This window comes from Stenella coeruleoalba (assembly GCF_951394435.1).
Source record: "Stenella coeruleoalba genome assembly, chromosome: 3".
Taxonomy (NCBI): Eukaryota; Metazoa; Chordata; class Mammalia; order Artiodactyla; family Delphinidae; genus Stenella; species Stenella coeruleoalba.
In genome coordinates, this window is record NC_137148.1 from 166,714,555 (window position 1) to 166,735,881 (window position 21,327).

A 21,327-nucleotide genomic window follows, 5' to 3' on the forward strand; every position below is an offset into this window, starting at 1 on the left:
CACCCTTGTCTACACTTGTTATTTTCAAGCTTTTTTTTAAATTGTAGCCACCCAAACAAGTGTGAATGCACACATCTTTTAACCCAGCAATTCTACTTTGGGGAATTTAAACTCTTCCAAACTTGCTTTTGTTAGTTCATGACATAACCTGGCCATCCTTCCATGTCGTGCATATAATTCTCGCCCTCCTGTTGATGACTGTGCTATTTCCTAAGAAGGATGGGCCTGGGGTTAACTACTGTTTCCTCCTGGACATTTACACTGATTTCAATTTTTAGACACTGCCACACTGCAACAAATATACACTTTATGGGACTACTCCAAGAAATACAGTCCTTAAAACCTACTTCCAAAAACCCAGCTTTCACTCCTTAATTTGCTAAGCACCCCTGAAAGACTGGAGTCTGTGGGCTGTTTGCTTTCAGACCGTGCTTACAAGAGAGCTCCCGTACAGTCGGTACGTCTCTGCAAACTCTTCCCCCAAGTAATAGAGCTTTGGTGCCTGGGCCCAAACTTCTGCTGAACATTTTGGAAAAGGGAATAGAGGTAGTTTCACGCTCATCTTTAATTCCAAACTGTGATTTCCCAGAGACCCTATGCCTGGGCAGTACTGAGCAGGCAGCAGGTGACCTCATCCGGTGAAAAATGAAAGACCAGCCAGCTACTCGGCTGCTGTTCCCTTGACCCACTCCCAGTTTCATCCGATGTTCCACATTTCACTATGCAAAATTTAAGAGATGCAAAACTATGAAGACTCACACAACAGACATCCACATACCCAGCCCCCCAAGCTTTTCCAAGAGAGCTCAAGTCTCCAGCCCGCCCCTCCCCAAAGGCCAGAGACAGTGGCTGTCTGTCATGAATCACACCAGTGTTTAGTATGCCCTGACTCCCTGTATATCACCACAGAGAATTGGGTTTTGCCGGCTTTTAGATTTGTTTTTTTTTTTTGCTCTTATTTAAAAATTGAAGTATAGTTGATTTACAATGTTTCAGGTATACATCAAAGTGATTCGGTTATATGTATATATCAATATCTTATTTTCCGGGGAGTGACTGTAGCCGGTACGGTGTCTTTGGTTTCCACGCCATTGATCCTTGTCAGCAGGGAGGCACCGGTTGACACATATATGGGTTTGCTGAGCCCTCTCTGTCTTTCTACACGTGTTTTTGTCGATATCCTGTAATTTTCTGAAGTCAACCATGTCCTATGCAAACAGGGAGTTTTATTTCTCCTTCCCTCCAGGGAGGAGGCTTAGACGCCCAGAGGTGGGACAGGATGGACGGGGTCCATGGCCCGTGGGGTCTCCAGGCCAGGGTGGCTGCTGTGCTGGGGCCGGGGTTCAAGGGCGGGAGCAGGGGGCAGGAGAGGGCCGGCTGAGCAGGGTCCGGGCCCTGGGGGTGCCGCCCCTCGTCCCTGCCCCTGGGGAGTGAGGGCCTGGGCTGTCACTGCCTGTCCCATCCCTGTGGGTCGGGGGCTGCACAGAGGGAGGGCCGTGGGCGCAGAACCGGCTGAGGCCACAGTCATTTCCAATTCTGTCCTGTTTCATGTCCTATGGGGCCCCACCTGACACCCTGACTGTGGGGCAGAAGCTGACAGCGAGTGGTGAGTTCACATCCCCGGTCCCCAGCCACCTCGACCGCTGGGACTGGTCAGGGGCGCCTGGCACGGAGGGTCCACCCAGTCCTGTTGGCTTGGGCTCCGGCCCTTCCTGTCATGAGGACGGAAGGCAGGGGTGACGGATGGGAAAGTCTGCTGATTCCTGCCCTTCTGGGCAGTCCTGGAGCCCGTGCCCCCGCCCCTCAGTCTGTACCCCCAGCCACTCCTAGACGGAGTTGGGGGACAAATCTGGGGAGCACCCATCTGCTCCAGCTCCTCTGGGTGCAGAGGAGGAGTGGGACGCCCCCCACCCCACCCCAGGCACGCACAGGCCTCCTCGGGAGCCAGAGCTGGAGGGGGACACCGGCGCCAGGTGACGTGGTGGAACCAGGCCGACAGCACAGGGAGGCTGGTGTGGTGCCCACGCAGGGCCTTATTCACGTTGCTGTGCTTTAGTGGGGTCTTAGTTCTGAGAAGTTACAGACCCCCGAGGGCCCTCCTTGCAGGAACTTGACCACGTGCCCAGCCTGCCGACCCCTCCCCACGACCGGGTGTGGGGGGGAGTCAGAGACCACACGGGGTGCCGTGCCCTGAGGACGTGCACGACCTGAGTTGGTGACATGGAGGAGCCCCAAGAAGATGTCGTGCCAGCTGTTTCGGGACTTAGAGGAGCTGATTCGAAAGTTCACATGCAGAGTAACTAAGCGAGAACTGCTGGGAAAACCCTGTAAAAGCATGCAAGAGGGACTAGGCACGCCAGCTACAAGACATAGATAAAGGTTACACTAATGCTACCGTAATTACCAAAAGCCTTTCTAAGTCAGACAAAATCCTAGATTCCACTTTAAAAACTGGCTGATTCAACCACATGAAAATCAAGTATCTGCATGGGGGAAAATCCCTAATCAAACTCAAAGAAACTGTGAAACTGGGGAAAAATATTTACAGTTCTAATGCCCTTAATGGATGAGGACTTTCTACAAATCAATTTCTTACAAGGCAAAAATATGAGAAATGATAAGGGAGAGTTCACAAAAAAAAGGAAGGAATGATAAAATATGCTTGTTCACCTCGCTCCTAAGAGATGTGCACATTGGCACCAAATCAACGTCACCGTGTCCGTCTCACCTCAGCAGGGAGGTCACAGCTATGAGGGAAGGTCGAGGAATCTCAGGGGGTTCTGGCTGGGGGTCATCAGGTACCATGAACACACTGTTAAAGCTAAGAGCATGGAGGTGACAGACAGCATCCTCTACAGGTGGGAAGAGCATGAGCTTGGAGCCCTCCGTTGGCCCTTGTGCATTTGCCAGATCAGAAAAACACGAGTGCCCATCAGTAAGGAACTTCAATAAAATCATGATGGAAAGCAGCGACAAGTACAACCGTATCTAAATGTAAAACTGTCATTCTGCAAAAGGCACAGTTAAGAAAATGAAAAAGCTACAGAGTGGGAGAAAAGATTTGCTAATCGTATACCTAATGAAAGCCTCGTGCAGAATAAGAAGCAAAGCGCTGGCGAGGACGTGGAGCAACAGGAACTCCCGTCCAGCACCGGTGGGGATGCATATGGTGCAGCCACCGTGGGAGACAGCTTGACCGTTTCTTACAAAACCGCACACACCCTCACCATGTGCTCAGCAATCATGCTCCTTCAGATTTACCCAAAGGACTAGAAAACATACACCCACATAAAACCTGCATGCAATCTTCACTGCTCTGCTCATGATCGTTAACAACTGGAAGCAACCAAGATGATCTTCAAAGAGGGAATGGAAAAACCGTGGGATTCCATGAAACGGACTACGATTCAGGGACACAAGGGAACCAGCTATTGATTCACTCAAAGCACGGGTGAGTCTTAGACTTGTTTTGCTCAGTGAAAGAATCCAGACCCATGTATGACTCCATTCACAGGACGTTCTGGAAAAGGCGCAACCCCGGGAGGATAAGGAGCAGTGGCTGCCGGGGCTGCGAGGCTGGGGGCTGACGCTGGAGGGCGGATGCAGCGGCCCCACCCTGTGTGAAAACCCACAGGCCGTGCATCCCAGAGACTGAGCTGTTACGTGTGCAAACTGAAAAAATAAAGAAAATCAAAGCTCATCACACGGTACACCTGGAATCTATGCGTTTCCTTACATGTACACTTTACCCATGAAAAATGTTTCACACTGAGGTGTCCTGAAGAGTTCACTGCTTTTTTTCCTTATTTCTTAAGCACACCTGTTTTGTCATGAGGGTTTGTCAGACAATATGAAACCAAGAGCATCAGCATGAAACAAGCACCCCTGTGTGCCCTTCCCCAGGCAGCAAGCCCTGTTCCACGTGCTGGCAGCCTACTCCGTGTATGACACCGTGAGTATCCCCGCGCCCAGGCCCTGCCCCTTCCAGGGGGTTCTACGCGATGGTAAGGATGCAGGCGCACAGGGTCACAGAGATGATGTAGGGGGCTCCCCAATCTTAGACTGAGCAGAAAGGCTGGGGTGCAGACTCCACGTTTCAGGACAGAAACAGCACCTAATTCCTGGGTTGATGAGACCCGCACTTGATGGGGCTGCCAGGTGCTCGCCGCAGCGGAAAGATTTTTTAACAATTAGCTCGAGGCCTAACAAGCATTGCTGTTGTCATGAAACTTGAGTTTTGATCCTGAAGATGCCACATTATTAATCGAAATCTTAGCAGGGATGAACGTTTCCAGTAACCCAGACTCCTGTGGGGCCCCAAGGGAGGTAGCCCCCACCCCATCTGCTCTTTCCAGAACATTCCCTCAAGGAACATCAGCTCCACATCTGGCCTGCCGGTCCACAGCCCGGGACAGCCCTCAGGATTGGCTGTTGCCACGGCGATGGAATTCCCTCCCAAACCTCCCAGTGAACCATGAGGCCACAGGCAAGTGGCCCGCGGACATCAGCTTTCAGCCAGAAGGCTGGGTCCCTTCCCCTGCAGCGCCTGGCCGGACCACCCCCAGGGCCGTACGACAGGCCTGGCCCTGCAACCCCACTGAGGCCCCCTGCCACTGGCTCTGCCCAGCCTGCTGAAGACAGCGCTGCCAGGCCCAGGACGCTCCTCCTGCCCTGTGGCACCTGCAGCCAGCGCCCCTCCCGGGGCAGTGACCAGCACGGCCACAGCGGAGCCAGGGCAGCGCCCCAAGAGCTGCCCCAAGGCCGCGCACGTGCCTACAAACCCCTGACGTCTGTGTCCCCAGAGAAGCTGGACACACAGGGGCCTCCAGAAGACAAGGTGACTGTGAGTACAGTGACCCCGAGGCCCCGGGAAGCCAGCGACACGCCCTGCTGCTTCACGCTGGCCTTCCCGCGGGACGGTGCCCCCCTTGCACGGCACAAGGTCCTGACCCTGAAGGGCTTGGCCTGGCCTGCATTTGGGCCCCGGGAGGGCAGGCGCGCCATGAGCACCCCGCCAGCCAGAATGGTGCCTAAAGGGGCCACCCGGGCCAGTCCAGAATTCTGGCCCAACGCTAGGCGGGCCCTCTCGGAGCCGCACATGACCAGCTGGGGCCTAGACATGCCCCACAAGGACACTTCGGTGACCTGACGTGGCTCTGGGAGCAACAGGCCACCTCCACCGAGGGGGTGGCAGGGGCAGGTGGGCCGACCGCACCCCCATACACATAAGGAGGCAGGGCTGGCCCGATACCAGAGCCCACGGAGCCATCTGGGCCCCACAAGGCAGAGCAGAGGGCACTCTGGGCGGGCTGGACCCAACAGGCTGCACCCTTGCCTTTGCCAAAGTCAGTTACTGCCTTTCAGGGTCCCCAAAACTCAGGAGATACGACCCCAGCCGGAGTCCAAATGAGCTCCCCGCCCCCAGAGCCCTTCCCTATGAAAGCCTCCCTCCCAGAGGAAGGGACACCCTTTGTCTTAGTTTCCCCCTTTGCTGGTTGAAGGTGAATAAAGTTTCATGTGTTACGTGCTAGACTGGCCCATTCTTGCAGCACCCAGGGGGTCTCTGCAGGACGCACCCGGGGCCCCCAGAGACAGAGGGGCCACCAGCAGGACCAAGCTGAGGTTCCCACATGCCTCCTGGGGGGCCACACGCACAACGGCCTCCCAGACTCAGCTCAACACCAGGGTCAAGCCCATCAGATTCTCTACAGTGACTCAGCATGTGCCCAGTGGGCCAGTATGGGGCTGAGAAGAGTGATAGCTGGGGGGCCAGTGGCATCAGTTCACGACAGTCTGCGCAAGGGGTCCCGGCAGACCCATGGTCCCTCCGTCACCTACCTGGGCGGGCCGGAGCTTCCTTCCCTGCATCCTCCCTGCGGGTGCCTCTTCCACGCCTGTCGCCTGTGCCTCAGTTGGGAGAGCAGGCCCTGCAGCTCAGGCAGCCCAGGCCACCCCTGTGGGGTGGGTGGGCCCAGCTTGCTCACCTTGTGCTGCCGGTTCTTGTGCTCCAGCTTGTAGATGGCATCCTCCACGCCCTGGCAAGAGGGGGCCAGCTCGTTGTGGGGACCACCGCCTTGGCCTCAAGTGGAACCCCAGCCCCTTCCTCACCCCGCCCCGCAAACGGGGAGCTGGGCCCTGCCCGTCTTGATCCCCAGGGCCACCCTGTTGGGAGGCTTGTCCTCAGCAACTCCCCCACGGCCTCCTGGGGGGTTGGGCCGATTGGGACCTCCTTGCTGCTCTGGGGGTACAGGGGTTGGGGCCCCAGGGTCACCGCTCCAGCCTGGTCAGGGCAGCTCTCTCTAGGGACCTCCACATCCCCCGGGAGCTGTGTCGGCCCAGACCCAGACGCTGGCCTTCCTCGCTGTCCTGACGTCCAGGGAGACTTACAGCATGAGGGGCTGCTGGGCAACAGAGGGTCCCAGAGGGTCCTGGAGCTACAGCCAGAGCCAGAGCGGCTGCTCTGCATCGAGGGAGCTGCCCCTGGGCGGGGCGGGGGGTAGCTCCGGCTCACCTGGCCCTTCTTGGCCGAAGTCTCCATGTAGGGGATGCCATAGCTGCGGGCCAGGTCCTGGGCCTGCCAACACTCCACGGTACACGTGGCCAGGTCACACTTGTTCCTCAACAGCACCCTGGGCATGTCGTCCGAGTCCTTCAACCACTCAATCTGCTCCCTGCAAGGGGGAAGGTGTGAGTTGGCCGGTGGGCTGTGGGCTCGGCTGCACCCGGGACACGCAGAGAGCGGACGGGAGGCCCCCGAGGGTTGCCGGGCAGCTCACCTGTACTGGTGGATGTCCTCGAAGGATCTGGCCCTTGAAGGACTTGGCGTCGTTGACGGCAAACAGAGGAAGCCCTCCCGGGTGCACGTGTACTGGGCCCGCATAGCGCTGTACTCCTCCCGGCCCACTGTGTCCAGCATGCCCAGCAGGCACATCTCCCCATCGATGACCACTTGCTTCCGGTGGGAGTCCTGGGGAGGACACTGCTTAGAGACAGCCGGCCCTCCAGGGCTGGGACCCTCCCTCGCTCCTCTCATGGCCCCCAGGACCAATGACAAGGAGACCCCTCCTGCAGTGTGGGTGGGAGACAAGCCCGTGTCAGGAGCTGGGCTGTGGACGGGAGCCGGGTCGGCTCACCTCTATGGTGGGAAAGTACTCATCCACAGAGTGGTTCTGGACGCGCTGGATGGTCAGGGCACTCTTCCCCACGCCTCTGGCACCCACCACCGTGAGCTCATACTCCGTCATCAGTCCTCAAGGGACCACAGCACAAGGCACTGCAGTGGTCTCCTGTCCCGCCCGCCAAGGAAGCCTCACGCACCACGGCCTGACCACACAGGGCACACCCACTGAGTTCCCTGCGCCAGCATGCCCAGGCCTGGCCTGCCCTCTGTGCCCAGACAGGTAACAGGGGCCCCAGCCAGAAGGGTGGCCCAGACGCTCATCTGTGGCACCTCCAGCCCAGAGGTGGGGGGGGTGGTCCTACCTCCAGCTACACTTAATGACTGTGTGAGAGAAGCAGGGAGCCGGCCCCCCCAAACACAGGGCAGACAGCCGAGAGCATCTCCCAAGCAAGCACCTGAATTAGAAGCTGCTGGGTAGGCAAAAAGCCTGAACTGGAGGTGCCGCGGGCTGAGGATACCAGTGTCCCCACGAGAACAGGCCTTGCCACAGTGGAGGGCACAGCAGTGTGCCGGGACTGGCAAGTGGCAGCCGACAAGCAGCTGCAGCCACCCCCCACCTGGCATGCTGGTGCATCTGACAAGTATTCACTGAGCGCCTACTGCACGCCAGGTGCTGCTCCAGGCAGAGGGCGACAGGCAGACAGAAAGAATCCCTGCCCTGGCAGGATGGGGCTCTGCTCCAAGGAAAAGATCTACATAAAGGGGAAATAAAGGGAAACCCACGAGGCCCCAGTGCCAGAAGAAGTTTGGAAAACATAAGGCAGGTGACGAGGTGGGCAGGCGGGGGCCAGAGCTCCAGGAAGCAGAAGGTGATCACAGGAAAAGACTCAAAGGAGGTGTGGCAACAGGGGACAGGTAAGAAAGGAAAAGGGCCTGGGGCCAACGCTCCTAGCTGGGGTGTCCCCATTCTGTGATACTTAAAGAAGGAGGTCCCTTGCAGGGTCAGTGGGCAGTGATTTTCTAAACTCCAGGCCCGCCTGGTGTGTGTCATGGCCATGCGGTGCCCGAGCTCTTCGCAGGGGTCCATGGGGCTCTGGCGGGTGGGAGGCCTGCCTTGCCCCATGATCACGGGCGGGCCTCCTCTCGGGGGCACCCAGCACACTTGTGGGGTCCCGGAAGACAGGGCCAGGGACACACAGCCAGAGGGGCTGGCCTGGGTGAGGCAGACCAGAGCACCTCTGCCCGTGTCTCACCTGTGCCCCCGCGTGCCTGGCGAGGACAGTAGGCACCTCGCCCGGCCCGGCTCCTGCAGCCCCTGAGGACATCTAGAGGCCAACTCCTGGACTGGCCTGGAAAGCTGAAGTGATTCAAGCTACTTAAGTATGAAAAGAAAAAGAGAGAACTGGAAAACGTTCCTGTTATAGCCAAGCATCCTTTTGTTCTGAGAGAGAAGCGAACCCAGGCTCCCAGCTCTGTGGGCCTCCGTTTACTGAGCACTTCCCGGGGCGGCCCTGCGGGGCTGCAGGTGAAGCTGGGGAGCTGTGCTCCCTTCCCAGGGGCAGGCAGGAAGGGTGTGGAGTCAGAGCTGCAATCCTCCCCACTCAGCCCCACTGCACACCGCGAGGGCCTGCTAGGTACCAAGTGCATTCTGGTGGTCTCTGATTTTGCTAACACCCCGAGCAGATTGTGCTCCCGTTTACAGAAAAAGAATCTGAGGTGTGGAGAGGGCACTTGACCTATCCCAGGTCAGTCTCAAAGTTCTTCGTAGAACTTGGGAGTTACCTAACACCTGTGATACCTCAGGCTGTGAAGCCCAGTGAAAAAAGGCTTATTTCAGTCTAATGCTCCTTGCTAACTCTGGCAGTGCTGAACATGACGTGGCATGCCGCTCTGCTCTCCCCAACTCCTAGACCAAGGAGGCTCTGAATTAGCGTCAGCTCACAATCAACAGGTGAGAGGGAGGCCCCCGATTTTGTGAAAACGCAGGGAGAGAACAGTGCAAATAATTTATTTCCGTCACTCCGCGTTTGAGGCTCACTCGCACCAACTGCACAATCCCGGGCCAACAGTCTGCCGGGGCTCAGAGCCCGATCGGGACCCAGGCTGGTCTGGGTTTCATCTCGCGACTTCCGACGGCACCAGCGGGTCGGCCTGGCTCAGGGCGAGCTGGTCCTTCTTCTCCTTCTGCAAGACCTGCTCCTCCCACAGCGCCTGGTCCACCTGATCGTCGGTGAGCACCACGGGCTTGAACTTCTCGTCGAAGAGCCGCTCGTTGGCCTCCGAGTGCAGCTGGTGGGGCCCGACGACGCGCAGATGTGCCGGCAGGTGCAGAAACTCGTCGTCATTGATGTCGCAGTCGCGCATCCGGGTCCCCAGAACCCACCAGCGGCCCACGAAGCCCACATCCAGGATCCGGTCCGGGAAGTCGACCCAGCGGGGCTGCAGGTAGCGGCAGCGGGCCTGGTAGAGGCTGGCCTGGGCGTCGAAGGGCGCCTCGTACACCAGCGAGCAGAGACCCAGGCTCACGTGGCGCAGGCAGCCGCGACCCCGCAGCCAGAGCAGCCGTTGCACGAACGCCTCCGAGTCGCGGTTGCGCGTGGCGGGCGCCAGCAACAAGAGGGTCCCCGACGCGTCGAGCAGCGCCTCCTCAAAGGCCGCCTCGCTCGGCGCGAGGGCGCAGCAGGCCGCCGCACCACCCAGCAGCCCCACGTACACGGCCGCCCGCACGGGTCGGGCCCTCGCCGCCGCCGCCGCATCCCCGCAGGCCTCAGCGTAGTCCCGGAGCAGCGCGCGGGCCCAGGCGCCTGAGGGGAGAGAAGCGCGGTGAGGGCGGTGCGGCCGCTGCGGCCGCCCACCCCGCCGCCTCCCGCCGCTACTCACCCAACCGTGCCCACACGCCGGGCTTTGCGGCCGCAGTGTCACCAGTCTCTGCACGGCTTCGGGGCCAAAATCTCTTCCGAACGGCCGCCGCCATTGTCTTCCGGCTTTGCGTCCGTACTCCGAAGAGAAACGCCAGGTAGGCGAAGCAGAAGGCCCGGGGAGTCTCTTCTGCGCAAGCGTCAACACTGCCGGAAGTGGATTCCCATCGGAAGAGGGTAGAATACGGACCGACGCCGGATGTTCCTGTCAGATCGGAGTACGGTCGTCTGTGGCTGGCAGGCGGGTTGCGCAGGCGCAGAGAGCCGGGGCCCCGCCGGTTGAGGTAGCCGAAGGTGAGGGGGCTGTGGGTGCACCTGTGGGGCAGGAGCGGCGAGTTCACGCCCCGGTGGGTGCGGTTAGCCGCCAGACCGGGCTCGGGGCTGAGGCTAGCCTCCAGGAGGGGCCCCGAGAGAGGTCGGGGGCGGGCCTGATTGGCCTCTGTCCTCAGAGCGGGATGCGGTGACGGCCCTGAGCGACCATGGCAGCGGCAGACGAGCTGGCCTTCCACGGTGAGTGCATCCGCGACCGGGCCCGACTCCTGCCCCCTCCGCTGGCCTGAACCTCCCATCCAGGTTCCAACTCAGATCTAACCCGAACCCCAGTCAGCTGTGAACCCCGGCCCAGGCATGAAACCCATCCCTAACTCGAATCCCGCTCCCGCCCTAAACTCAGGCCTCAAACCCGAGCCGCCACCTCATTCCAGGACCAGCCCTCAATTGCGGGCCCATGTTAGAAGGGAGGGGACACACCTCTTTCCCACTCACCAGAGTTGAGGAAGACGTGCCCTGAGTTGGGGGTGAACACCCAGGTGGTTACGGTTAGCGTTGGCCCCTAGATGAGCAGTGGGCAAAACCAAATTGTTTTGTTTGCTTTTGATATATTTATTTATTTATTTAGTTTTGGCTGTGTTGGGTCTTCGTTGCTGTGTGCGGGCTTTCTCTCGTTGCGGCGAGCGGGGGCTACTCTTCGCTGCAGAGCGCAGGCTTCTCATTGCGGTGGCTTCTCTTGTTGCAGAGCACGGGCTCTAGGCACGTGGGCTTCGGTAGTTGTGGCGCATGGGCTCAGTAGTTGTGGCTCGCGGGCTCTAGAGCGCAGGCTCAGTAGTTGTGGCGCACAGGCATAGTTGCTCCGCGGCATGTGGGATCTTCGCAGACCAGGGATCGAACCCATGTCCCCTGTATTGTCAGGCGGATTCTTAACCACTGCACCACCAGGGAAGCCCCGAAACCAAATTGTCTTGACTCCCAAATATGCCTGTGTCCCGTATGCCTTCTTGACAGAGTTCGAGGAAGCTACTAATCTGCTGGCCCAGACCCCAAATGAGGCCACCACCAGAGGTGATCAGCTGGTTCCCCAGCAGCACGTGGCTGTGGCCATGGACTCAGGTGGCAGCTACGGAGCTGAGGACGAGGTGGAGGAGAGTGACAAGACCGCGGTGAGTCCCATAAGTCCCCGTGCCCTGCCCCTTGTCCCAGCCACCCACCCCTGCCACCCCCCAAGTGCTGAAAGCCTGCACTGTGCAGCTCCTACAGGAGGAGAAGCAGCAGCCTGGTTTCTGGACCTTTAGCTACTATCAGAGCTTCTTTGACGTGGACACCTCACAGGTCAGGCCGGGAAAGCTGGTGGGATGGGACTTGGAGTCACGCTTGGGGTTCAGCCACTAGTCACTGAGCACTTCTTGTGCACCAGGCCCTGGGCAAGTGCTGGCAATATGCACCTGGGAGAACAAGAGCTCCTACCCAGGCTGGTAGGTGTGACTGTGTGTGCTGCAAGGACGTGGCATGACCAGGACTCTTGGGAACATGGGGGACACAAGTGATATGGTGGGTTAGGGAAGGGCCCACTGGAGGAGGTGAGGAATTTGCTGAGACTTAGAGGAGAAGGCAGACCTAGCCAGGAAGAGTGGAGGGAAGCATAAGTATGTTCCAGGCACAGGGAACGGCACATGCGGAGGACCAAAGGTGAGAGAAGGCACACACTACTGCAGAGGCTACCTGTCACTCAGGCTGGAGAGTGAGGTGGGGGACTGGCGGAGAGAAGCCAGATCACCAAGGGCCTCATGAGCTATGTTAAGGAGTCTGGGTTTTATCCTAAGGGTGCTGGGGAGTCATGGAAGGGTTTAGAGCAGGAGACGCTTGAGTAGCATGGAACATGGATCGGAGGCCCCAGGCCAGGGTGGGAGATGGTAATAAACCAGGGCTGCGGAGTAGGGAACACGTTGGGAGAGATGGGGGAAGGAGAACGCCCAGGACTAGGACTTGTTGACGACTGTTAATGGGGAGGGGGGAAAGAGCCAAAAGGGGAGTCCGGGGCAGCCAAGCTGGAGGCAGAGGAAGCAAAGAAGAAGATGGCAGGCCCTGAAGCGTCCTTTAGAGTGGTGGGACACTGGGCTATTGAGTGGGGGCTGCCCGGGGAAGGGGCGGGCTCCAGGCCATAGGAAGACAGGAGCCCCTGAGGAGCTTGACCCCTTTCCTCCTGGGTGGTGAAGAGCCCCAGGCGGGCTTCCATCCTAGGCCCCGGCCTTGCTCCCCAGGTCCTGGACCGGATCAAAGGCTCGCTGCTGCCCCGGCCCGGCCACAACTTTGTACGGCACCATCTGCGGAATCGGCCAGACCTGTATGGTGAGTGAGGTTGTGCATTCAGTTCATTTGATTATTCATTGGGCAAATGTGGACTGAGTGCCAGGCCCCAGTATACAGCTGAGAACAAAGCAGAATCACTCACGGAGAGCGTGAAAGTTACACTCTGTTCAGGGAGATAGAGCCAAATGAGGCTGCAGAGGGCGTTGGGGCTAGGGAGAGCAGCACAGGGTTTAGAGGATGGGAACTGTGATTTCGCACGGGTTGGTCAGGGAAGACCCCTCTGAGGAGGGTGAGAGAATGAGCCTGGTTGGTGTCAGGGCGGGGTGTGGGGAGACCCCGGGGAAGAATTACAGAAGTGGGATGTGGTGGAAACAGGCCTGCACTGCAGGGCAGCACTGTCATTGGACTGGAGTGAGCTGCCAGGAGGCCACAGAGGTGACAGGACAGATCACACAGGCCTCCTATGCTGTGGTGAGAAGGGATCTTAGTTAAGTGTCCTTAGGTGCTCTGGGCCCGGGGCGGGGGCGGAGTGGGGGGAGGGCAGAAGCTGGGAGACCAGGGAGGAGGCGACTGCTGAGGTCCAGCGTGGGATGATGGGCCTGGCCTGGGGTGGAGAGCGCCGGGTGTTGGATTCTGGCACACGTCAAAGATGAAGCCAGCACGTCAGATGTGGGGTGGAAGGAGAGGAGATAAGGAGGCTCCAGAGTTTTTGGCTGGACTACCAGAAAGCGGGAGTTGCTATTTACTGATGCGGAAAGGCGTGCGACTCGGGGGGAAAGGGTGAGTGTGGTGGGGTGGAGTGGGAACGTTGAATAGGAGCTGCAGGTTCAGGGCAGATGCCCAGACTTGAGACATTTGGGGGTCGTCGGCACAGAGGTGGCATAAGGCCCTGAGGCTGAACGAGATCACACAAGGGGTGAATGAATGCAGAGAAGAGGTTTGAAGACTGGGCCCCAGGCCGGCTCCCCGCTGTTAAAGAGCTCAGGGAGTCAAAAAGGTTGAGGAGCTGCCAGTGAGATGAGACAAAAGCAAAAACGTAAAGTCCTGGGAACCACATGGAGAGTGTTTCCAGAAGGAGGGCGTCAGCTATGTCAAAGGCCATCGATGAGTGCTGGGCGCCAGCACTGGATTCAGCTGCCAGTTTGTTGCTGGTGTGACGCCGGGTCGATGAGTCGGGTCGATGGGGGGGCGGAGGGGGTGGAGGCAGCCCGGAGCTTGGGAAGAGGCTGGGACAAGATGGGACGAGTCACCTGTCCTGGGAGGTCCCACCCTGGGACCCTGAGCATGCCCCGCCCGCAGGCCCCTTCTGGATCTGTGCCACACTGGCCTTTGTCTTGGCCGTCACCGGCAACCTGACCCTGGTACTGGCCCAGAGGAGGGACCCCTCCATCCACTACAGCCCCCAGTTCCACAAAGGTAAGTGAAGTGGGCAAGGCCTGGTACCGGGCGGGGGGGGGGGGGGGCGGTGCCGTGGCCCAGGGGCGATTACCTGCCTTGCCCGCAGTGACCGTGGCCGGCACCGCCATCTACTGCTACGCGTGGCTCGTGCCGCTGGCGCTGTGGGGCTTCCTGCAGTGGCGCAAGGGTGTCCGGGAGCGCATGGGGCCTTACACCTTCCTGGAGACGGTGTGCGTCTATGGCTACTCCCTCTTTGTCTTCATCCCCACTGTGGTGAGTGGGGCTCAGGGACGGGTGGGCCCCAGGCACCACGGGGACAACCTAGTAGCAGCTGCCTGTGTCGTCCCCAGGTCCTGTGGCTCATCCCTGTCCCATGGCTGCAGTGGCTCTCCGGGGCCCTGGCCCTGGCCCTGTCAGCCGCGGGCCTGGTGTTCACCCTCTGGCCCGTTGTCCGTGAGGACACCCGGTGGGCGGCTGTGCTGCTGCTCTCCGTGGTGGTGCTGCTCCACGCCCTCCTGGCCACGGGCTGTAAGGTACCGGGCTGGGGTGGGCACAGGCTGGGCCTGGGGTAGGGGTTGGCTTGCTGGCTCTGATGCTCACCCAGGCTTCTCTCGGTTCAGTTTTACTTCTTCCAGCCGCTACCTCTGGAGCCCGCAGCACCTCCCCACCAGGCCACATCTCAGCCCCCAACCGTACTACTGTCACCGCCCCCACCAAGGTCCGCAGCAGCCTAGGAAGACTGGAGCCCGCAGGTGAGGAACCGTTTCCAGCTGTGGCTGAGGGGGTCTCCGGCCCCCATCCCAAGGTTAGAAGTCATGGGGCCACTCCTAGGAGTTTCTCTCTTTCAGGCCCAACATAAGGGGGTGCCTCTGCCTGCCCTGCCCCCCAGACGGTGACTGAAGGCTCCCCTGAGACCTCGAGATGATTTTGCTACTTTCCAGACTTTTCTTACAAAGCAAACACTTTTATTTTCTATGCAAAGGTGATTCAAAGAATTTATATAAAGGCGGGAGAGGGGCAGAACAGGGAGCTTCCAGGGCAGCCATTGCCCCACAGGCCACCTGCCAGGATGGGTGGGCAGCACAGGGGGCCACCCCAGCCACGGCTGTGCCTGCTCTTCCTGGGGGGCCCAGTTAGTGGGCCTTGGGCCTAGCCTGAGCTCCACCACATCCGAGTTTTGGGGTGTTAGAAACGGGGAGCAGAAGTAGAAGAAAATTGCCTGTGCTGAAACATACATTTCCTTGTTTATTAGGTTTTTTTTTCTTTTCTTTTTTTTGGAGAGGTCCCTGCAAGGCCCCTTCCCAGGCTGGGGAGGGGCCAAAATGCCATCATAGTAGTAGGGACTGGAGCATCTACAAATACTGGAGGGGATACACAGGCCTAACGTTAGCTACAAGGAAAAAGGATGCCTTCCACGACAGACCCTTGAGGTTTCTGTGTCTGCTCAAGCGGCTGACAGTGACCCTTCCCCCCAGGGCCCACGAGGCCACCTGTTCTAGCTCTTGGTGTGGGTGTGGGACCTGCAGGGGCTCAGGGACAGGACAGCAGCAAGTGGCAGGGGCCGAGGACGGAGGGCCTTCCCGACAGCCGGGTGGGTTGTACATTCAAGTGTGAGGTGAACCCTTTGGTGGGAGGGGGCCGAGGGGCTCCAGAGGCCCGGCCCCGCCCCATCCTGAAGACTCGGCAGGGCTGCCCCTCGCCACTGAGCCTCTGAGTCGGGGAGAGGGGCTGCTGGCTCGGCTCGGCCGGCCTGATGTCTCGGAGGGTCTGTGGATTGACACTGGTTCTTTTCGTAAAAAAATAAAATTAAAAAAAGCAGCATGTCACGCCCATTGTGACCAAGGCCTGGTAGTTGAAGGGGAGGCCCCGCCTGGCCAGGACTGCCTTCCCACTGGAGACAGGCAGGGGGCAGGCCTGAGGGGCCGGGGGATGGCGGGGGGTAGGGGGGGCGCGGGCGGCAGCTGCTCCCCTCCCTCCCTGCCAGGCCTGCAGCTGTCAGGCCCGGACACACCTGTTACAGAAGATTTCAAACCCAGGTCAGGGTGGAGAGGGCAGGAGCGGGTAACAGGGCTCCCACGACACGATCGTGTGTAAAATATGGCAGCGACACGCGCTCAGGGCCAAGATGATGTGGGCGGGCAGCGGGCTGGGGGCGGCGGCAACATCGTGTAAAAAAGTGTTCAAGTTCCCATAGCAAAGAGGGCTGTGAGCGGGTGTTTGGGCTTCTCCGGTACAAGGGTGAGAGCCACCCGGGTGGAGGGGGGGTGGGCAGGGTCTTCATTTGGTTTCCTGGTGCTGTCAGTCCGTTCCACTCCGGAGGGCCCTAGCTCCCGTAGTGCATGGTGTTGGTTGGGATGGACATGGGCGAGGCCATTGATATGGCGGGGCCGCCCATGGTGAACTGGCTGTTGACCGCGTAGTGGGCGCTGGAGCTGCCGCCGCTGCTGCCCTGGGCACCGGAGGACCCTGTGGGGCGGGGTGTGGGCACTGAGGAGCCAGCTCTGCCCCCTCGCCCGCCCAGACCCACGGCAGAGTCAGAGAGAGAGAGCGCAGGCGAGAGGGCAGGCGGGCGCCCGGCGGTGGGCACCCTCACACCCGCGGGACCCTGCTCCCCCCGCCCACCATTACCTTGGACAATCCCCGTGCTCATTATGGAGCCCATCCGGGAGTGGGTGTGATTGACAATCCCCGTGTTGGCTGCGCAGCAAGAGGAAGGAAGGAAGGAAAGGAGATGGTGTCACCGCCCCCAGCCCGCCCGGCCCACGTGCCTGGCGTAGTGGGTGCTCACACTCGGATGTGGGGAGTGTGGGCGCGGTGCTGGCAGAGCGAGGCAGAGAGGAACGGCGCGGGGGACCTCAGCCCCCGGGAAGAAGAAAAGGGGGTGAGGCCGAAGGCCTGAGCTCGCCCCAGCGCGCCCACCCCCCATGCGCTCACCTAAAGGAATCAGGTTGTTGTGCCCCACGCTGGAGCCGCCGGCAATAACACTGCTCAGGTCGTAGGCGGTCGGCATCCCTGTGCCGGGGAGGGACATGTCAGGGGCGGGGGACAGTGTCCTGGGCAGGGATTCGAGGGGCCAGAACTGCCAGCGTTCACTCAGGAAGCACCGGCAGGTGTGTCCAGGAAGTGACACTGGCACCTGCCCCACCCACACACGGGCCTGCTCACCAGCCACGGCCATCCCGCTGCTGAGGTTGTAGGTGCTGCCGGTGTTCCACATGTTCTCCGAAGGGGACGTGTAGTGGGAGCCAGGCGGCGGGGAGGGCGTCGTGCCTGTGTATCTGTGGCAGAGACGGACCGGTCGACAGGGCTGAGGGGCTGCAGGCGAGGAGGGGCACGCCCCCTCCCACCACGTGCAGGCCAAGGGCCCATCCTACCTGAAGAAGGGGTTTTTCAGATCCAGGAGGTTACTGGATTTGGAGCCTGTCTGGTCTACCTGGGCCACAATACTGATGTCGTAGCTCTGTCTGTAGAGAAGGCAGGAGGGGCCGGCCATGAGCCGGCTGCATGGATGGACTGGAGCCCTGCCTCCCCTAGCCCCGGCCAGCAGCTCACACCTTTTGTTGGCAATAAGCAGACATGTCCCTGAGAGCGTGTCCCCGGCCTTGGCGAACAGTGGTGACTGGAACAGGCACCGGACCTGGTACCAGTGGGTCAGGGGCTCCGTCGGGGCCGTGGACAGCCACACGGTCATTCTGCCAAGCAGGAAGAGGCATGCGTTTGCCCGGGCTGCAGCCCCCACCTTGTGCACCCTGAGCTCTCCCCAGGCATCTGTGCCCTGCCACCCAGGGGTCCCCTGGGGCCCTGGAGCCGAGACAGGTTGGCTGTCCAGGAAGTTAACACACAGCCCCACAGCTATGGGGCACCCACTCACCCTGACATACATGCCAAGAGACACAGTCAGGTCCCATGAAGAACAGTCACTCAGAACAGGGTAGACACCCACCCTGCCACAACAGCCTACTGCTTGAAGGCCAGCGCCTGCTGCCTTTGGAAGAAACAGTGGAACCCAGAGGAGTCGGGTCCTGCCCTCGCAGCCCCCAGTTCATCATCTGAGCCAGCCAGGCCTGGGCTTCCCAACTGCAGGCAAGTCCCTGGGGCCAGGGGCAGGGGCCACCTGCTCTGCCCTGTTACACTCACATGGAGCCAATGAAAGCGACGTCAAACCAGAAGGCCAGACCGTGAACCAGCCCGGAATGCAGCATGTGGAATTTGAATGGGATTTCTATCCTGAAAGGCAAAGGGCAGTGATTGCTGGGGAAGCTAGCTGAACAGGGGCTGCCAGGAGAGAAGAGGGGTACTCGGGTGTTGAGTCTCGAGGGCCCTGCCCGCCTGCCCTGGGGAGGAGAATTCTGCCTGAGGGAGCCGGCTGCGGCCTTGACCTCCAGCAGGAGCCAGACCCAGGAGGACAGGGCATGGGTGCCAGTACCTGTGCAAATCTCCTTCTTTGGCTTCTAAGAAGTTCACCGTGTACTTGACAGACTTGGCCATCAGGATCCGGATGTCAAATGTGTCCTGGGAGAGATCAGAGGTGTGACCTGACTTCAGGCACGGGGTGAAGTCCTGAGTCTGGCCATGGCGCCTAGGCCACTCAGCTAAAACCAGTTTGCCCTTCTCAGACATGCTAGGGGGAGGGGGAATTAGTACAACACAATGGAAGGAAATTAGGTGACAGCTCGCAAAATGACAACCATTCATCTGCATTAAAGACTTGGCAGTTCCACTTCTGGGATTTTAACCTACGGATCTACGTGCACATGTACAAACTTACACATGCAGTTACAGATTGCCTATAGCAGCGACACGCTGGAAACCATCTAATGAAACAAGTAATGGCCCAACAATAAAAGATTATGTACATGAAAAAGAATGAAGAGGCTGTTTATGATGGGGAAAGATCTCTAAGGTAAACTGTTAAACAAGTTCACAAAAAAAAGAAAAAGAAAAAGTTAGAGAACTGTGCACTGACGTCCACTCCCAGCCATGACGGAGATTTCTTATCAGACTAACACTGCTGCCAAGAACTATACGAACTGAATAAAAAACAAAGGAAAAAAACCCCAGTTGTCTGAAATCACTGGAGAGCGACCACAGCAGCTACAGCTTTGGGGCCAAGATCCTAGAGAGAGGAGAGATGCTTTTCGGCCTGTGCCTTTCCCCTTGGGACGGGGCCTTTCAGCAGCCTCCCTGGGTGGGGAAAGCAAAATGGGGGTTCGGGATTACCAAGGCAGCTAGCACTCAAGGGGCCAAGATGCTAAAGAAAACGGAAATGTGGAAATTTGAGGTGGACAGTCTGCCCGTGATTTCACTTCGTGGCATTTGCCAATTCCTGAGCTACATGTGGGATGGGGGTAGGGAAATCAAGCAGAAAGCTACTTCTATGAGATTAAAAAGCTAATGAAAGGTTCAGCACCATGTTGGTGCTCGGAGTATGGAACAAGGGGCCCTGTGAACCACCAGGCTCACCGAGACCATGAAGACTATGCCCTAAAGCAGTGGTTCTCAAAATGAGGTCCCTTCCAGAGCACCCTCAAGGTCAAAACTATTTTCACCATATAACACTGTTTTCTGCCCTTTTCATTCATTCACTCACCTGTGATACCACAACAGATTGAATGCAAAAGCAGAATCCAACTGTCTTCTGCTAAGCCAGCCATTAAAAAGATTTGCAAATTTAAAATGTCGCTAATTCTTGCTGGAAAGTTTTGCAGTATAGTTTTCTTTTTAAAAATGCTATTTATGTTAACACGTAATGGGTTTTTATTGTTATCCTTAAATTAACTAATGTGTATTTTTAAATTTCTTGGGTTTAGTTTTCAATGTCAATAGATATTGACGGTACATCAATCAATACAATGCACACAAAACTTCTTTGGGATCCTACATTTTTGAGAATGTAAAAGGGTCCTGAGACGAAAATGTTTGAGAACTGCTGCCTTACAGGGAAACCGGGCGATATGCCAGTTAAGCAGAGTCTGAAAAGCAACCTCCAAATGTCTTAAATGCCTCATAGGACCAAGGTAATCTGTCATTATGGCTTCTTGCCTGAACAAAAACGAATCCTTGGAAAGAAAAACATCATCCAGAGCCTCTATAATTTTTCATTCTGGCATTCAATGACCAGGCATACCAAGAGACAGAACCAAAGTACCAAAAACCAGGAGAAGAAAAAACAGAAATACACTTACCACTTATCCAGATACTAAAAGTGATCAGAGACTTAGAATTAACATGTTTAAGGAAAAAAGGTGAACAAATTTCACAGAGAACTGAAATAATAAAAAAAAAAAATAAGCAAAATGAAACTCTAGAACTGAAATTTTAGAAAACCATGGGGGAGGAGGAGTTGGATGGGCAGTCAAAAGGAACTACAAGCTTCTAGTTATAAGTACTAGGGATGGAATGTACACCATGATAAATATAATTACCTCTGCTGTACGTTATACATGCAAGTTGTTAGGAGAGTAAATCCTAAAAGTTCTCATCACACACAAAATTTTTTTTTCCAAAAACAACAAAAAAAATTCAGATTAGACATAGTGATGAGAGGATTGGAACTGGGAGATGGATAAGGAGAAAACATGAAAATTATGCAATTGGGATAGAAAAGTATAAGTATAGAAAAGAGTATAAGAATCATCTGAGAAATGGTGAAAAGGTCTAATGTATACATAATCAGAGTTCCAAAAGAAGAAAGAGAATGGGACAGAGGTAGTGTTTAAAGAGATGCTGGGCTTCCCTGGTGGCGCAGCGGTTAAGAGTCCTCCTGCCAATGCAGGGGACATGGGTTCGAGCCCTGGTCTGGGAGGATCCCACATGCCACGGAGCAACTAAGCCCGTGTGCCACAACTACTGAGCCCGCGAGCCACAACTACTGAAACCCCGTGCACCTAGAGTCCGTGGTCTGCAACGAGAGAAGCCAGCACACCGCAATGAAGAGTAGCCCCCGCTCACTGCAACTACAGAAAGCCTGCGCGCAGCAACAAAGATCCAACGCAGCCAAAAATAAATAAATTAATTAAATTAATTAAAAAAAAAAAGAGAGATGCTGCCCTAGAGTCTCCCAAAACTAGTGAAAGACAATCAAGAGGGGGATAAATAATATATACCTTATTAAAACAAAAGAAAGCAAGAAAAGAGTTAAAAAGAAACAACAGGATAAATAGAAAAATAGTAAAATGATAGATTTATAGCCATAAAGAGCTGTAATCACATTAAATACAAATGGTCTAAATATTCTAATTAAAAGACAAAAACCTGTCAATCTGGTTAAAAAACAAAACCCAAATATATGATATTTACATGAGGTAA

General features: G+C 57.3%; 4 protein-coding genes across 13 annotated transcripts in view; 1 reads left to right on the forward strand and 3 right to left on the reverse strand.

The window, feature by feature from the left end:
• Positions 1-5,804: 5,804 nt before the first annotated feature.
• On the reverse strand, positions 5,805-7,244 carry LOC307183302 (GTPase HRas-like; the record flags this gene model as incomplete). The annotated part of the gene is made up of 4 exons (XM_079915641.1): positions 5,805-6,035; positions 6,512-6,671; positions 6,777-6,967; positions 7,134-7,244. The coding sequence occupies 4 exons, from the start codon at positions 7,242-7,244 to the stop codon at positions 5,835-5,837; spliced, it is 663 nt and encodes a 220-aa protein (XP_079771767.1). The 3' UTR covers positions 5,805-5,834.
• An 899-nt stretch (positions 7,245-8,143) lies between these two features.
• On the reverse strand, positions 8,144-10,196 carry TIMM29 (translocase of inner mitochondrial membrane 29). The gene is made up of 2 exons (XM_079915642.1): positions 10,001-10,196; positions 8,144-9,924 (listed from the first exon to the last, which is right to left on the reverse strand). Exons 1-2 carry the CDS (start codon positions 10,092-10,094, stop codon positions 9,236-9,238), a joined length of 783 nt encoding a protein of 260 aa, XP_079771768.1. The 5' UTR covers positions 10,095-10,196; the 3' UTR covers positions 8,144-9,235.
• Positions 10,197-10,245: 49 nt separating this feature from the next.
• On the forward strand, positions 10,246-15,918 carry YIPF2 (Yip1 domain family member 2). 6 transcript variants are annotated; one of them, XM_079915619.1, is made up of 10 exons: positions 10,246-10,332; positions 10,488-10,548; positions 11,320-11,474; positions 11,563-11,643; positions 12,573-12,660; positions 13,921-14,037; positions 14,126-14,292; positions 14,370-14,552; positions 14,640-14,771; positions 14,868-15,885. In XM_079915619.1, exons 2-9 carry the CDS (start codon positions 10,518-10,520, stop codon positions 14,751-14,753), a joined length of 936 nt encoding a protein of 311 aa, XP_079771745.1. In that variant the 5' UTR covers positions 10,246-10,332; positions 10,488-10,517; the 3' UTR covers positions 14,754-14,771; positions 14,868-15,885. The 6 variants fall into 6 exon arrangements, with proteins under 6 accessions (XP_079771745.1, XP_079771747.1, XP_079771749.1 ...); XM_079915621.1 differs by having other exon boundaries at positions 10,281-10,322; positions 14,868-15,890; XM_079915623.1 differs by having other exon boundaries at positions 10,294-10,548; positions 14,370-14,547; positions 14,851-15,918.
• Positions 15,919-16,099: 181 nt separating this feature from the next.
• The window catches only part of CARM1 (coactivator associated arginine methyltransferase 1), a 40,322-nt gene continuing 35,094 nt past the window's right edge, over positions 16,100-21,327 (reverse strand). For 2 of the 5 annotated variants that reach the window (XM_079915566.1, XM_079915570.1), the window contains 7 exons: positions 18,446-18,531; positions 18,157-18,246; positions 17,574-17,711; positions 17,394-17,483; positions 16,954-17,297; positions 16,648-16,716; positions 16,100-16,485 (listed from right to left, as the gene is read on the reverse strand). In XM_079915566.1, coding sequence (XP_079771692.1) covers positions 16,343-16,485; positions 16,648-16,716; positions 16,954-17,297; positions 17,394-17,483; positions 17,574-17,711; positions 18,157-18,246; positions 18,446-18,531 — 960 coding nt within the window. In that variant the 3' untranslated portion in view covers positions 16,100-16,342. The remainder of the gene's footprint in view (positions 16,486-16,647; positions 16,717-16,953; positions 17,298-17,393; positions 17,484-17,573; positions 17,712-18,156; positions 18,247-18,445; positions 18,532-21,327) is intronic. The other 3 variants (XM_079915568.1, XM_079915569.1, XM_079915567.1) reach the window with 3 other exon arrangements.